The 17,070-nt window shown below is 38.6% G+C and overlaps 2 protein-coding genes across 2 annotated transcripts; both read right to left on the minus strand.

The window, feature by feature from the left end:
- Window positions 1–5,764: 5,764 nt before the first annotated feature.
- LOC116758266 (sodium/potassium-transporting ATPase subunit beta-3-like) lies at window positions 5,765–6,944 on the minus strand. Its single transcript, XM_032641105.1, is given in 3 exon segments — window positions 5,765–6,328; window positions 6,330–6,593; window positions 6,816–6,944. Coding segments are annotated over 3 exon segments (831 nt in total). The 3' UTR covers window positions 5,765–5,890.
- A 5,917-nt stretch (window positions 6,945–12,861) lies between these two features.
- Window positions 12,862–17,035, minus strand: JRKL (JRK like). Its single transcript, XM_032639266.1, has one exon. It carries the CDS (start codon window positions 16,353–16,355, stop codon window positions 14,784–14,786), a length of 1,572 nt encoding a protein of 523 aa, XP_032495157.1. The 5' UTR covers window positions 16,356–17,035; the 3' UTR covers window positions 12,862–14,783.
- Between the last annotated feature and the right edge of the window lie 35 nt (window positions 17,036–17,070).

Genomic DNA, 17,070 nt, shown 5'->3' on the forward strand with positions numbered 1-17,070 from the left:
GCCCAGAAAGCCTGCTGGGCTCCCAGGTGGGGTTCCCTGCCCTCTGAGACCAGAGGCACATCTGGGCCCTTCTGTTCTGTTGAGCCTAAGCCCCACCCCCAACCCTCACAGCCCCTTTTCCAGCCCTGTGGGTCCTAACCATAGGCCCCACCCACTGCCCAAACCTCCTCTGTGCTTAGGCCTGCCCTCCACAGCCAAGGCCTTTTCCACATTTTTTTTTTCTTTTTTTTGCCACCCTACACAGCTTGCAGGATCTTGGTTCACAAGCCAGGGGTCAGGCCACTCAGGTCACTCCTCCTGCAGTGGGGGATCCAAGTCCAAACTACTGGAATAACAGAGAACCTCAGACCTCAGGGAATATTCATAGGAGTGAGGTCTCCTGGAGGTCTTCTTCTCAGCACCAAGACACAGCTCTACCCAACAGCCTGCAAACTCCAGTGTCGGAAACTTCAGGCCAAACAACCAGTAAGACAGGAACACAATCCCACTCATTAAAAAAAGGAAAAAAAAAACATGAGATGGCAAAAAAATATGTCATAGATGAAGGAGCAAGGTAAAAACCTACAAGACCAAATGAATAAAGAGAAAATAGGCAATCTACCTGAAAAGGAATTCAGAGTCAAGATAATAAAGATGATCCAGAATCTCAGAAATAGAATGGAGGCATGGATTGAGAAAATACAAGAAATGCTTAACAAAGATCTAGAAGAACTAAAGTACAAACAAACAGAGATGAACAAGACAATAACTGTAATGAAAAATACACTAGAAGGAATCAATAACAGGATAACTGAGGCAGAAGAACAAATAAGTGAGCTGGAAGACAAAATGATGGAAATAACTGCTGAGGAGCTGAAAAGATAAAAGAATGAAAAGAATTTAAGACAATTTCAGAGACCTCTGGGACAACACCAAATGCACCAACATTCTAATTATAGGGGTCCCAGAAGAAGAAGAGAAAAAGAAAGGGTCTGAGAAAATATTTGAAAAGCATTACAGTGGAAAACTTCCCTAACATGGGAAAGGAAAGAGTCACCTAAGCCCAGGAAGCACAGAGAGTCCCATACAGGATAAACCCTAGGAGAAACACACCAATACACATATTAATCAAACTAACAAAAATTAAATTCAAAGAAAAAATGTTAATGAAAGAAGGGAAAAACAAAATATAACATATAAAGGAATCCCCATAAGGTTATAAGCTGATTTTTCAGCAGAAACTCTGCAGGCCAGAAAGGAGTGGCAGGGTATACTTAAAGTGATGAAAGAGCAAAACCTACGACCAAGATTACTCTACCCAGAAAGGATCTCATTCAGATTCAATGGAGAAATCAAAAGGTTTTCAAACAAGCAAAAGCTAAGAGAATTCAGCACCAACCAGTTTTACAACAAATGATAAAGAAACTTCTCTAGGAGGGAAACACAAGAGAAGAAAAAGACACACGAAAACAAACCCTCTGACTGGGCCCATGAAGACTTAATTCAATGAGAGATAAGCTTCACAATAAAGACATGCTTAGTTAAAACACACACAAAACTACAGGCCAATATCACTGATGAACATAGGTGCAAAAATCCTCAACAAAATACTAGCAAACAGAATCCAACAGCACATTAAAAGGATCATACACCATGATTAAGTGGGGTTTATCCCAGGAATGCAAGGATTCTTCAACATACACAAATCAATCAATGTGATACACCATATTAACAAACTGAAGGATAAAAACCATATGATAATCACAATAGATGCAGAAAAAGCTTTTGACAAAATTCAACACACATTTATGATAAAAACTCTCCAGAAGGTAGGCACCGTAGGAACTTACCTCAACATAATAAAGTCCATATATGACAAACGCACAGCCAGCATTGTTCTCAATGGTGAAAAATTGAAACCATTTCCACTAAGATCAGGAACAAGACAAGGTTGCCCACTCTCACCACTATTATTCAACATAGCTTTGGAAGTTTTAGCCACAGCAATCAGTGAAGAAAAAGAAATAAAAGGAATCCAAATCGGAAAAGAAGGAGTAAAACTCCCACTCTTTTCAGATGACATGATACTATACATAGAGAATCCTAACGATGCTACCAGAAAACTACTAGAGTTAATCAATGCATTTGGTAAAGTAACAGAACCCAAAATTAATGCACAGAAATCTCTTGCATTCCTATACACTAATGATGAAAAATCTGAAAGAGAAATTAACGAAATAATCCCATTTACCATTGCAACAAAAAGAATAAAATACTTAGCAATAAACCTACCTAAGGAGACAAAAGACCTGTATGCAGAAAACTATAAGACACTGATGAAAGAAATTAAAGATGATACAAACAGATGGAGAGATATACCATGTTCTTGGATTGGAAGAATCAATATTGTGAAAATGACTATACTACACAAAGCAATCTACAGATTCAGTGTAATCCCTATCAAACTACCAATGGCATTTTTCACAGAACTAGAACAAAAAATTTCACAATGTGTATGGAAACACAAAAGACCCCTAATAGCCAAAGCAATCTTGAGAAAGAAAAATGGAGCTGGAGGAATCAGGCTCACAGACTTCAGACCATACCACAAAGCTGCAGTAGTCAAGACAGTATGGTACTGGAACAAAAACAGTAATATAGATCAATGGAGCAGGATAGAAAGCTCAGAGATAAACCCACACAAATATGGTCACCTTATCTTTGATAAAGGAGGCAAGAATATACAGTGGAGAAAAGACAGCCTCTTCAGTAAGTGGGGCTGGAAAACTGGACAGCTACATGTAAAAGAATGAAATTAGAATACTCTCTAACACCATACACAAAAGTAAACTCAAAATGGATCGAAGACCTAAATGTAAGGCCAGACACTATAAAACTCTTAGAAGGAAACATAGGCAGAATATTCTATGACATAAATCACAGTAAGATCCTTTTTGACCCACCTCCTAGAGTAATAGAAATAAAAATAAACAAATGGGACCTAATGAAACTTAAAAGCTGTTGCACAGCAAAGGAAACCATAAACAAGATGAAAATGCAACCCTCAGAATGGGAGAAAATATTTCCAAACAAAGCAGCTGACAAAGGATTAATCTCCAAAATATACCAAGCAGCTCATGCAGCTGAATAACAAAAAAAACAAACAACCCAATCCAAAAATGGGCAGAAGATCTAAATAGACATTTCTCCAAAGATGATATACAGATTGCCAACAAACATATGAAAGGATGTTCAACATCACTAATCATTAGAGAAATGCAAATCAAAATTGCAATGAGGTATCACCTCACACCAGTCAGAATGGCCACCACCAAAAAATCTAGAAACAATAAATGCTGGAGAGGGTGTGGAGAAAAGGGAACCCTCTTACACTGTTGGTGGGAATGTAAATTGATACAGCTACTATGGAGAACAGTATGGAGGTTCCTTAAAAAACTAGAAATGGAACTACCATATGACCCAGCAATCCCATTACTGGGCTTATACCCTGTGAAAACCATAATTCCAGAGGAGTCATGTACCACACTGTTCATTGAAGATCTATTTACAATAGCCAGGACATCGAAGCAACCTAAGTATCCATTGACAGATGAATGGATAAAGAATATGTGGCACATATATACAATGGAATATTACTCAGCCATAAAAAGAAACGAATTTGAGTTATTTGTAGTGAGGTGGATGGACCTAGAGAGTGTTATACAGATTGAAGTAAGTCAGAAATAGAAAAAACAAATACTGTATGCTAACACATATATATGGAATCTAAAAAAAAAAAACAAAACAAAATGGTTCTGAGGAACCTAGGGGCAGGACAGGAATAAAGATGCAGACGTAGAGAATGGACTTGAGGACACGGGGATGGGGAAGGCTAAGCTGGGACGAAGTGAGAGAGCGGCATGGACATATATACACTACCAAATGTAAAATAGATAGCTAGTGGGAAGCAGCCGCATAGCACAGGGAGATCAGCTCGGTGCTTTGTGACCAACCACCTAGAGGGGTGGGATAGGGAGGGTGGGAGTGAGACACAAGAGGGAGGGGATATGGGGATATATGTATACATATAGCTGATTCTCTTTGTTATACAGCAGAAACTAACACAACTTTGTAAAGCAATTATACTCCAATAAAGATGTTAAAAAAAAAAGACAAAACTCCTATCTTAGACATTTTAATACTTTTTGAATATAACCATTATTGAATATTTTTCTCTAACTTGCTGCTTTTATTTGTATTTTTTTCTTTTTTAAGCCAGCAAATCATCTCTAGGTAATATAGCATGGTATTGTGCATAAATATCTGGACTATATGTCAGAAAGCATATTATTTGTATCTAGTGTTTATAGAAACCAATGAATAAATATTTACATATTATAAGCACTTTTAAATGATAACTTCAAAATAACTCAGGTTTTAAGAACAAGTCTGTATGCTAAAACTTATCAAAAATCATCAATCTTACTGAGTATCTTTCTTCATCAACTCACTGATGACTAAAGTAGAAAAGTCTTTTTTCTAACATACAAAATATATAAGGATTTAATTTAAAGTTTATCATCACACAAATCTGCAAGAAGACATTAGAGAATGACTAAATTTTTGGTTATGGAGTAGGTCAATATTTGTAGGTAAATATTTGAGATGAATGAATAAATGAACAAATGAATAAATGACAGAATTTCATAGTCACATTAAAGAAACTTACAAAGTACTAGAATTAAAAGAGGGTAAATGTTTATCTAAGCGACATTTATTGTTTACTATGTGAAACAGTTTTTCCCTTTAAGGTTGGAAAAAAGGAGATTCTACTGATGAATGTACAAATATAGCTTAAAATTAATTCATGGAATTGATTTTTCCACACTGCATTCAATTTTATTTCATTTGTTAAAATATCTGTAATACACAGAATAAAAATAAGCTAGTCCTAAATACTGAAATGAAAATAGGAAATAGTTGTTTTAAATTGTATGACCAAATACAGCCTTTTGTTTTCAGTTGCCACGGAGCCCTCATATATTTCTGCATCAAAAATTTGTGTTTATGTGCCTCATACAAGAAAAGCCTTATCAAATAAGTCTTTTATAAAGAATAAAATTTGTATATTTTTTTCCCCTCACATATGTACTGACAATTTCCTACTACCTGTGTCAATTGATAGTACCAGACAAATCCACTCAGGGTCTTTCTTTGTCATTCTCTACATACATGAGGATGTAGAGATCAAACAGCAAAAGGCAGAGAACTGGGCTCAGTCTACAGACAATGGGTTGCTATTAAGGCATATACTTTGTTAGACTGACAGACAAAAGGCATTATGTGTAATAAGGGGGAATGGAAGAGATACTTGGCTGCTTAATACCATTTATTCTTTTTTTTTTTTAACCTTTCAAATCCACTTTTATTTTCCTTTATCCTCCTCACATACAGAGCTTCTCCACACACTGCATTTCTTGCAGCTATAAAGTCATTTGACGTTGGTCAGGTACCATTTTATCCCCTAAAACTTTGCTGGCATCAAAATGTTGACAGTTAACCAGTGTTAAATCTATAAAATATTTACATAGCAGAGCTCATTAAGCTTTAGACGCTAGGCAATTAAACCACGTAAAAATTGGACAAACCCCCATCTTACATGTTCAGAATCAGCTGTTCACAGTCCTATCTTGTGACTGTACATGGTTCAAAAGGCAGCAGAGGCAACAGGCAGTTACTTGAAGGACACTGAACACTATGGTCTGGAAGCACATTATGATGCTACCCCAGTATCATGCACCACTCCACCTTTCTCCAAGGCGGTCTCATAATTCTGGAATGGCAGGTCCAGCTGATACCAAATGAAGACAGACAACACAACGTTTACTCTGTGGAGATATTCTAACTTCTACTATGGACGCATGGTGATTTTGAATGCAACTCGTCCTAAAAACTTGTCACGATCATCCTGGTTTTTTAGGTTGGGTGATCCATCAATCTTGCGCTCAACTGTTACTTCGTTTACGTTATTTCTATTACCAAAGATGAGCTGGACGGCAACAAATGACTGTAGATAGCTCCCATGCAATTTTTTCCCATAATATGGAAAATACTTTATCGTTCTATTAGAAGCATAAGTTGATAGCACTGATGTGTTTTCACCCTTCAAAATACATTCTATCCTTGGTTCTCCTTGAGGCTTTAATCCAATTATTCTGTTCATTTTCACAAGAATACAAGGGCTTTCTGTGGAGTAGCCAAACTCGGGATCATCCACACCACTGCGTGCTTCAAGTAAGACAAGAGGAAACCGACATGAAGTATAATCTAGACCCTCCTGCTCAAAAAAATGCTCCATCGGGACAATCTGTGAGATTCTTCTGTTCTTCTAAGCCATATGACTTTAGAAATTTCTGAAGGTCATTAATGTACCCTCTATAGGACTCTGGATTAGACACGCTGAATGAAAAATCCAACGCCGTCACTGGTTTTGGAAAAACCGTAAGTCCTGGGCTAGGCATCTGGTCACGATATTTTGGAACCTCATCGTTCAGAGCCTGAAGCATAGCCCACTTTGTGAATGAAAAGAGTGCAGCCAGGAACCCATAAAAGAACTAGGTAGGGCTTCCCTGGTGGCGCAGTGGTTTAGAGTCCGCCGGCCGATGCAGGGGACACAGGTTCGTGCCCCGGTCCGGGAAGATCCCACATGCCGTGGAGCGGATGGGCCCGTGAGCCATGGCCGCTGAGCCTGTGCGTCCGGAGCCTGTGCTCCGCAACGGGAGAGGCCACACAGTGAGAGGTCCACATACCGCAAAAAAAAAAAAAAAAAAAAGAACTACGTAGAAGAGCAAGATCAAACCCCAGCTCTTGGCGGTGGGCTCCAGGAACTCTCCGGTAGTCGTGTTGTAGATGAAGAGCTTCCACTCGGCCAGGCTCTGGTTGAAGGACTTCTCTTTCTTCGTCATGGTGAGTGTGCGGACGGCGAGGGGAGCGGCTGCTAAGTGGAAGCTGCAAGGAGCGCAGAGGCGCGCGTCCCGGCTGGAGCAGCGCAGCCCGCGACTGCGGCGGAAGGCGGGACGGCCGAGGAAACCTCCTCGCTGCGGTGAGCGCTCAAGCAGACTGCGCTGCGCCGGGCCGCCGCTTCGGCCGCGGGAGCCTCCCATTTATTCTCTTAATTTCAGAGTGGCACCAAATACCAATCATCTCTCTCATCTTTCGTCAAAATGTTATTAGTGAAAAAGTAGACTCCCTCTGCTATCTGGTTTCTTTTCAGTGGTAACCGAAATCACACAACTGTTCTCAGTCAACTTGAAATCATCCCAATATGATATTTTTTAAATGTTCTAAAAATAAATCTGCCATAATTGTTATGACTCGTGTTTTATATCCATATTTTTATTTTCCTCATTCATAAAGAGATAAAAGAGTATACAAATGCTTGTCAATAATCTATTTGATATTCCTTTACTTATCCATCTCTCCTTTTCAGATTTCTATCTGTTCCTTTAAACTTTATTAACTTTTGCATAAAATATTAGATTTGTATAACTGTAAGGTATTTGCAACCAAACTTGATCTTTTTGTTGACTTGACACCTTTAGGATATATTGAAATGCCACTCTCCCCTTTTAGAGAGGTCTTCAAATTGAGAATATACAAACATTGTATAATTATAATATGAAAAAAAGCCCCTTCTGACTTAGAGTGTGAATAAAAGGTTTAATCCCCACATTATGTAAGAGAAAGACGCTTAGGGCATTGAAAACGGCGTGCCAGAGCCTGATTGTATATATTGGCTCAACACATTGTAAATACCTAAAGTTGCCAATCTTGACCTCTATAATTCCTCCCTTTGACCACAAAACCCTATTCTTTCAATTATCTTACTCTCCCACTCTTCTCTTCATCTTTGATGCCCTCTAGTACTTTAATCCTTCCTATTAATAATATAAAAACTAACATATTAGTTCACAAAGTGTTGTACATTATTTTATTTAATCTTCTTAACAATCTGTATTATCCCCATTTTAGAGATAAGAAGACTCAGAGATTTAGAAACTCACCCAATATCACACGGCTAGGACTTCTGATATCAAAATAAATGGAGAGAGCAGATGCTTCATTCTCATCTTACATCAACTATATAAACAATAGAAGAAATATGTATGTATATACTTTTAAAAGAACCAAGTATAGCCATCTTCAAAACAGGAAGGTAAACTTTTGGAGGACCATAAACTATGTGTGAGAAAATTGTGTTCCATATAATGAGGTGGCAAGAGCTGGGGGCAGAAGTCCGGATATAACCAACAAGAGGCCTAGTGCAAGGATCCAGGCACATACCGCCACCTTCCAGGCTAGGCACAAAAGAAAATGATGCCTGGGCTCAGGAAGAAGCAGAGGTTCGGGTAATTAACAGAATAACACCCTTGGTACCTGGTAAACTCTGGAGGATTGGGGAGCATCCGAGCTCAGAAAATTAGCTCTCAAGTTCCAGACAGGATATAATGTCCATTCCTTGCTCTATCAATGGCTCCAACCAAACCTTAGCAGATGTTTTTATACTTCCCATAATATATGTTGTATAAAGCAGAGGTCATACTCTTTCAGGCAATCTCAGCTACAGTGAAGAATGCACAATTAAGAATGACCAAAATGGGGACTTCCCTGGTGGCACAGTGGTTAAGAATCCGCCTGCCAATGCAAGGAACACGAGTTCGGGCTCTGATCCAGGAAGATCCCACATGCCGCGGAGCAACTAAGCCCATGCGCCACAACTACTGAAGCCCGCTCACCTAGAGCCATGCTCTGCAACAAGAGAAGTCACCGCAATGAGAAGCCCGCGCACCACAACATAGAGTACCCCCGCTCACCACAACTAGAGGAAGCCCGTGTGCAGCAACGAAGGCCCAATGTGGCCAAAAATAAATAAATAAATAAATAAATTTATTTAAAAAAAAATGAATGACCAAAATGTTGGAAGTGTACCGACTCCATGAAGGACTATTAACTCAGTAAAGGGTAGGAAAAGGTGAGGGATCACAGAGAAGTCAAACTGTATGTTTCAAATAAGTAAAATTCATACACTCAAATAAAGGAAGATTATTGTATACATGAAAGAATAGGTACTTATGAAAGAGAACCAATTAGAAATTCTGGAGCTGAAAAGTGGTAGAACTGGGACTCAGACACGAGTTTCCTCCTTTCAAGATCTATGTTCTCTCCTCTGATATCAGCTACCCCCTAAAAACACACAGAGACATATATACATGCTTATTTGCTTGTTTATTTAGCTTCCTCATTACTCTACCTCTATACATATTCTTGACATTACGGTCCATCAAAGGAGCCTGTTATTCTCTTGTCTCCACATCTACTCCACTCACCTTGCAAATTTGTAATCTTGTGGCTCTCAACTTTGGTTGCATACTAGTTATTCTCTGCAACATTAAAAATAAATACACTGTAATTACTCTAAACAAATTGCAATCTGATCCTTTCTGAGTAGGACTCATGCATTGATATATTTTAAAGCTCCATGGATGATTCTATAAGAATAACTGCAATTATATACTTTTGTTTCAGAAAGGACTAATTATTCACTAAAAATGTGCACCTTCCCCTTCTATTGTAAAAAGTCATAATTAGGAACCAGCTGCCTAGTTAGGGAGTTATTCCTGAGCACCCCCGTATCAAGGTAGGGCCAGGTGATGAGTGCTCATCATTAGAATATAAACAGAAATAATGCGTATCATTTCTGATAGGAGTTAGTTAAAAAGCAGTGTATATTTTTCATTCTCTCTTTTCCTATCTACTAACTGGATGTAGAAGACTCTAGGGGGTCTAGCAAGCACAAAATCACAAGGTGGAAGGAGCCTGGGCCCATGAATCACAGCTTGAAGAAAATCACGCTCCGACCAAGTTTTATATCATCACAAAATTGCTCAGAGAAACACATGTATTATAAGTCTCTAAAATTCTGAGGTTTTTTTCATCAGCTAGAATTACCCAGATCAACAGAAAAATTGGTACCTTGAAATGGGGTGCTGCTGTGACAAAAATCTCAAATGTGTGGAATTAGTGATCAGGAAGCAGGCATCAGGGAAACAACTAGCAGAGGCTGGTAAGATGGAATAGCGTTAAAAACACTTTTCAAGTATTATCTTCAATAACTTGGAAAGCAGACCAAAAACCTGTAAGCTTGTAACTCTACAGCCATAGTTCTCAACTGGGGATGATTTTGCCCCCTGGAGGACATTTGGCAATGACTGAAGACAGTAAAACATCATGAAAATTTTAGTTACTTTTCAAGACCAACTCAATTGTTATGACTTACTCCTCCTATCAGATTATACTACCTTATGTCACTCATATTAGTCTTGTATATGCACTCCATCAGAATGTGACACAATTCATTCTCCCTTTTTTTACATTTGTCTCCTCTTCTCTATTATAAGTCTAATGTAGTCTAATCCATGTATCCCATATATTGCCTAGAATGTCTTACACACAGAAACAATACAATTTGTGTTTGTTGAGTACACATTTGTTGAATGAATATATACTATTCTTCAAATCACTGATTCTACGGTCCTTGATCTCATAGTCCAGTATTGAGATACACATCAAAAGATCACTTCACAATACAAGTCTTACAGAATCTGAGGTCTTATAGACAGTAGTTTTCACATTATGAGGTGTTCCCAGCAACTGCTACCCTCTGGGCATCCTTTCACCCCCAACTTCTAATTGCATGCGACTAGTTACTGTGTAAATTGCCAGCTGCCTTAAATAGGGAAAACAGTTAATAGTACATTTCTAAGGAATGTATTCGGTCTAAAGAGTTTGAATGATAGTCTTTTAAGGAGGTTAAGGGTTGGAAAATAAACTCAATTTTAGTACTTGAGTAGTAACAAGGGTACGAAAAACAGAAACCACTATGGCTATCCATAGGAAGAAATGGTCAGAGGCAAGGGCAGCAGGAAAGGCTAACTAAGAAAGGTGATATATATGTATATAGAGAGAGAGATAAGAAAAGATAATTACCTACTTTGATATTACAGACCAATATAGATTAGCTTAATTTGGCACTGTTAAAAACTCCTTAGCGCATCTAGTTGGCTCTGACATTAGGATGCTAATGGACAGTTTACTATAGATGGAAAGCAAAACAACAATTTAAATTTCCCTTCCAGACTGAAATACTGCTTCTCAGTTGAAGATACAAATCTGGACTTCAGGGTGACTGGAGACAGATTTGGGATCATAAGCATGCAGGTAATGGAAATGGATGAAGTCACTCAGCAGTAGTGAAAACCAAAAAAAGAAAAGTTGAAAATGTAGAGGATATACAGAGTAGAAGCCACTGAAGGAATTAATAAGCAAACTAAATCATTATGGTTTCCTCACATAATCCATATCACATTATGTTGGCTGTTTTATATGAGTTTACAATTAAACCAGATGGCTTTGTTTTTTCTCAAATATATTATTTTTTTCCACCTTGATTTCAAGATCTTTAGTATATGAACCACTCTTCCCCGTCTTTATATTTTCCTAAACGCATCACCTCCAGTAGTCAATGAACTTTTGATTCACTGAATTTAAACCTGGCAAGGAATTCCACTCCTTTCACCCATCCACCCCCCAAAAGCCCAAATCTCTCATAAAAGGGAAGTTTCTAAATTCCTGCATCAACCTCTGCAGGTAATCCTACCCTCACAACATTCTTGGCTACTAAGAGTGTGGGTTTAGAGAAACATTATTCAGTTGATCAAGGCTCATCAGTGGGAAAACCTGGTAAGACTAGAGAGAACATGATCCTATGGCTAATTTCTTAATAGAGCAATAGAAAGCCAAACAGCTTTCGGTGGGGCATTGAGGGAAGAAGCATTAGAAACTAAGACTTTATGACCTTAGGGCAGATATGGTACCCAAACAGCTTCTGGTGTCATCCACCAAATGGTCCCAACTACTGATCAAATGCATTCAACTTGGTGCTGACGGCTTAACATTCCAAAGGTGAAAAGGAGAAAAGCAGAGATTACAGGGACCATCTACGAATGAGCAACACATACCAGTAACCTGGGACTAGGATGTTAAAATTCACATCATTACAAAACAAATCTCCCCGTAGGCCACATTTCCTTTTAATTTTCTTCTTCTCATCTAACCACCCCCTCTTTTATTTGAACCTAACGGTCATTCTCTTCACCATATCATCTCATTTGGGGGTTAATTTTTTATCCCCTTTGATCTGTATGGATCTGAGTGTATACATGCTAACGTGCCTTTGGTGGTAGTGGTTTACAACAACTTTGGGAAGGCAAGGCTTTCATGTTGGGACTATACTGTGCCAACTCTTCAATTCTCTTTGAGATTACCTCATGAACTAAAGAGAAAGGTCTGCATGAATTGTTTTCCCAATGGTGGGTTTTAAATTGCTGAAGTGAGAAAGGATCCTCACTGAGCACGGCTAACCAGAAGTCAAAAAACAGATGATCCCAATTTCAAATGCTATTAGGCTGTGGATAAACAGGGAAATGGAGAGTAGCGCAAGAGGAAGGCTAACCTCATAAAAGGGTAAAAGGAAAGGGCAATTGCTGCCACAAGTGCACTGAAAAATAGAGAAGTAAATTCAGACACTGGTGGCAGGTGGCGGAGGAAGGTGGCAAGGAATAAATGTTGAAGATTGGAAAGGTTAAGAGGTTAGCCTAGGTTAGATAAAATAAATGTAGGCTTTGGCATCAAATACCTGGGTTTAAATTCTTACCTGTAGTCAAGTGATCTTCAGCAATTAAGAGTATGATCTGAGCATCAGTATTTCCACCTAATTCATAATTTTAGGGTTACTGATATAAATACACTGCTTAGAACACAACATGGTATTCAGTAATTGGCAGCTTTTATAATTATATTTAAGGATAGAAGAGTCCAAAACAGAACTTTTAGTTTACCATTGTTCGCAGCTTTCAGAAAAGAGAAAATAGCTACAAACCAAAGAAAGAAGAGCCAGTCTCTCACAGGAGAAAGAGTCACAAGATTCACACTCAAGGCCACAAAACAGTGAACCTTTTACCAGATATTAAAGTTTAAAACCACACAGCTTAACAGTAATGTTAATTTTACCACTAGGTGGCAATGATACAGCTGAATTTCACTGACAAGGTTAATTTTAAAAACAGTGAGCAAATCCAGACAGAAATTCCAAGAAACTTTTTAGTACATATTTTCATTTTAGAAAAATGAAAAAAATTTTATATACAATTTAATTTATAGCAAAATGTGTGATTATCTGATTCAATATGTATGTTAACTTCTGAGGCAATTCATGCAACAAATACAATTTTTAAACAGTTCTGGTCACAGTTAAGTCTTTTTAAAAAAGCTAGACATATATCATGAAGAGAATAGAAATCATGGAAAGCTACAAGTATTTTTGAAGCTTTAGAGTTCTAAGAAAGTCATTATAAAATGCAAAGTATTTCAATGAAAAAGTTAAACCTTTCAAAAATGACTGATAGAGAACAAGTCTTTTTTTAAAAAATTTAGGCCCAAAATATGAAATAATATGCAGACACTTTGCTTTTAAATTACATATGAAATTAATATTCATATAGGTAATATCTTTTCAATGTCAAATAAAACTACGTTGTTAAGCAAGTTTATCAAATTCTAACGAATTCAGGAATACCTTTTTACAAATGTTAAAATAATAAATGATGAAATTCCTTAGAATCTGCACTTTCCATAATTATTTCTGCTTTCTTCATAAAACAGATAATTTACAGTTTATTAAAAATACTTTATTCATTTCTTCTTTCATATCAAATAAAAGGAGAAGGTATTATGAAATTTTTCAAATTATAGACATTTTCAAGTGCATAGTAAAAAAACCCAAAAAACAAAAAACTTTCAAATACCCAAGATATTCCCTCACATATAGGGTGGGAGCTCACATCACCACATGTAACATTATAAAACCTGTACTATAATTAGATGAATAAATAATAAACCTATACTGTTATCCAATTAATAATTTTTTAAAAAAGACCCAATTAAAATGAGCCTCTTTATTCCCTTTGTATAAATAACCTAACGTTCCCTAAATTTTCAACTCCCAGTTTCTACAAATGAATAGGTCAGAATATCTTATATATAAGATTTCCAATAGTTTTCTAATTTAGCAATCACTTCCTATATTTACTTTACTTCCAGAAAAAAGTCCTCCCAAACAAATGTAAGAAAAGCATGATTTCTAAGTTATTTTATTAATTCATAGATCAGTTTCCCCTTCAATTTGAACTTCATTTTGAATTATTATAGATCACCCTGAAATCTAACAATATAGCTATTTCTCATTCCATCAGTGTATACAAATATACAAAACAAACAACCACTTAAGATGGTTAGCACAAAGAAAGATTACTGTGGCAGCCCTCACAAATCAAACAAAAGATTTCAAGAAAGTGCTCAATCTGTTCACTGTTACCTGTAACTTCTGCTAGAAAATTTATGGAATGCCACTGTCATGGAAGGGATAATTGTAGATCTACAAAAGTGAATACATACATATGTGTGATTTATACCTATACAGAATCAGCTTCTGATTATCTACACAGATAAAGGGACAAGAGACAGATGCTACAAAACACATAATCCTCAAACCACTTCAGATACATTTTTCGTATCTGTATTTCACAGGGCTGTGTCTGAGAATTCAGAACACAAAGAAAATTAAGCCATATTGCAGAGATCAAGAGTTACACAATTACCAAAACAATGGTAATGCTGATATACCATTACTAACTTGACTTTGTCATCTTCTGTTTATTTCTGATGGTGGCTCGAAGTTTACGTATCACCAGTCTATCAGGCAGAATCATATCACCTTGTTGTTCTAGATAATCCAATAAATTTTCAGTCCATTGGAGAGCAGCTGCATGATTAATATGTTTCTCTGGAATCAGTTCTATTTCCTCCTCCTCATTTTCACTGGATTCGTCTGTCTGGCCTTGTGCTCTTCTGATAATTTCACTGTCAGTTAAGACTTCATAGCCTGGTTCAGTACTGTCCACTTCAAGCCATTTTTCAATGTTCTCAGGAGTCACATTTTCCAATCCTTTGGTGTGTTGTAAAATGGTAGCCACAGCAGCCACTGAGATATCTTCTTCATCAAAGTCCAGGCTTTCTTTTTCCTCTATGGTAGGGAGAATCTTCTTCCATGCCCTGCTAATGGTAACTGGCTTTACTAAATTCCATGCCATTGCTATTTCATAAAGTGCATCTAGCAGAGTTAGTTTCTTCCAGAATGATCTCAGGTCATTGCCTTCTTCCAAGTTGTTCTGGAGAAGACCTGCACGGTAGTTTCTCTTCATCGTAGCTATGACTCCCTGATTTGAGGGCTGAATCAACGAAGCCACATTAGGTGGTAAATATTTAGCAAATATTTGGCCATCATCTGACCTCAGGACATTTTCATTTGGATGTGTTGGTGAATTATCCAACAAGAGCACAGCCTTTTCTTGCATGCCTTTGGATCTTAAGTGCTCGCGAACTTGTGGCACAAAGATCTTATCAAACCATTGTCGGAAAATGGAAAGATCCATCCATGCACCTTTTTGGCTGAAATAAGAGACTGGCAGGTTTGAGGTGTCAGTTGACTTGAAGGAGCGAGGTTTCTTTGCTTTCCCCACAACACAAAGCTTAAGTTTGTGTAAACCTGTTGCATTGGCACAACACATGATAGTGACTCTTTCTTCAATTGACTTGTGTCCAGGGGCTGTGCATTTACCTTTGATTACTGAAGTCCTGGAAGGCAAACATTTCCAAAACAGTCCAGTTTCATCTGCATTGTAGATCTGTTCTGGTTGCAAATTCTCTCGTTCAATAAAGTCTCGAAAGTTGTTGCAAAAATCTTCCACAGCTGTCTCATCTCCACTTAATCTTTCGTTTCTAATATTAATCTCTCTAATGCTGTGCCGCTGCTTAAAACGAGTTAACCAACCAGCAGAGGGGTTAAAATCACCATCCATTCCCAAAGCATAAAAGAAGAACTCTGCCCTTTTTGCACAAATTGGTCCAGACACGGGATTCCCTTTTGCTCTTTGCTGGTTGAACCATTCCAGCATTGCTCTGTCCAGTTCCTCATACATGGATGGCTTCATAGATTTCCTCTTGGCCAGAAGACTTGTGGAATCAGAACTGCTTGCGTAAGTTATAATCTTTTCCTTATTTTTTCTTATATCCCGAACTGTTGTCTCACCAATTCCATAAATCACTGCCAGTTGTTTGGAAGAACCTCCATCTTCAAGTTTCTTTATTATATCAAGCTTATCTTTAATAGTTAACACAACACGCTTCCGTTTCCCTGACATGGTGAGACTCTGGGCCTCAGGGACTCACCCCAGACTCACACAGAAGCAATCCTCTAAATCCTGCCTTCTCTCACAGACTCACTTTAACACAGCCTTACACACTCAGTCTTTCAACCTTACCAGGCACCTGGTGGCCCTGACCCCTTCCCTGGCTGGGCTGGGCTGGCAAAGAGACGGCAAAGGACGATCAGGGGGGCGGAAGTCTGAGAGAACAGGCCTTTAACTTTAAATGGGCAGTAGAGGAGGCCCCAAGTCACCGCGGATAATCCGGATTACAAACATTTGTTTTATTCCCCCAGTGGCCGCGAGAAAGACTATAACCCCATCGTGACCACAAGCCTCCTTCACGCCCAGATCCCAGGTCAACGGCCGTCACTAACCCCCGCCACACCCCAAAGTTACAGCAGAGAGCGGAAGAACCAGGGAGTCGGGGACTGGCCCCATTCCCCAGGGGGACGGTTACGTTGGATTCCTTCCCCTGCAGTCAGCCCCTTCACCGCAAGCCCCACTTCCCCGCGTTGGCGTACTTAGCCTACACAGTCCTCCCCGTTCCTCACTGCCCGCCGAGCTCCCTCTCCCCACCTCAGTTGGAATCAGGACCCCGTAACACTCCCTGCCTAACGCGCGGCGACCGCTCCTCCCCCGACCACAAGCTCCCGGAAACGCCCCCTCCCACCGCCGGCCCCGCCCCTAGCCCCACCCAGAGGCGGGACTT

Source organism: Phocoena sinus, chromosome 8 (assembly GCF_008692025.1).
Source record: "Phocoena sinus isolate mPhoSin1 chromosome 8, mPhoSin1.pri, whole genome shotgun sequence".
In the NCBI taxonomy this organism is placed as follows: Eukaryota; Metazoa; Chordata; class Mammalia; order Artiodactyla; family Phocoenidae; genus Phocoena; species Phocoena sinus.

Excerpts from the sequence above, each read along its gene's own strand:
- JRKL (XM_032639266.1), bottom strand. The coding sequence starts at position 16,355 with ATGTCAGGGAAACGGAAGCGTGTTGTGTTAACTATTAAAGATAAGCTT.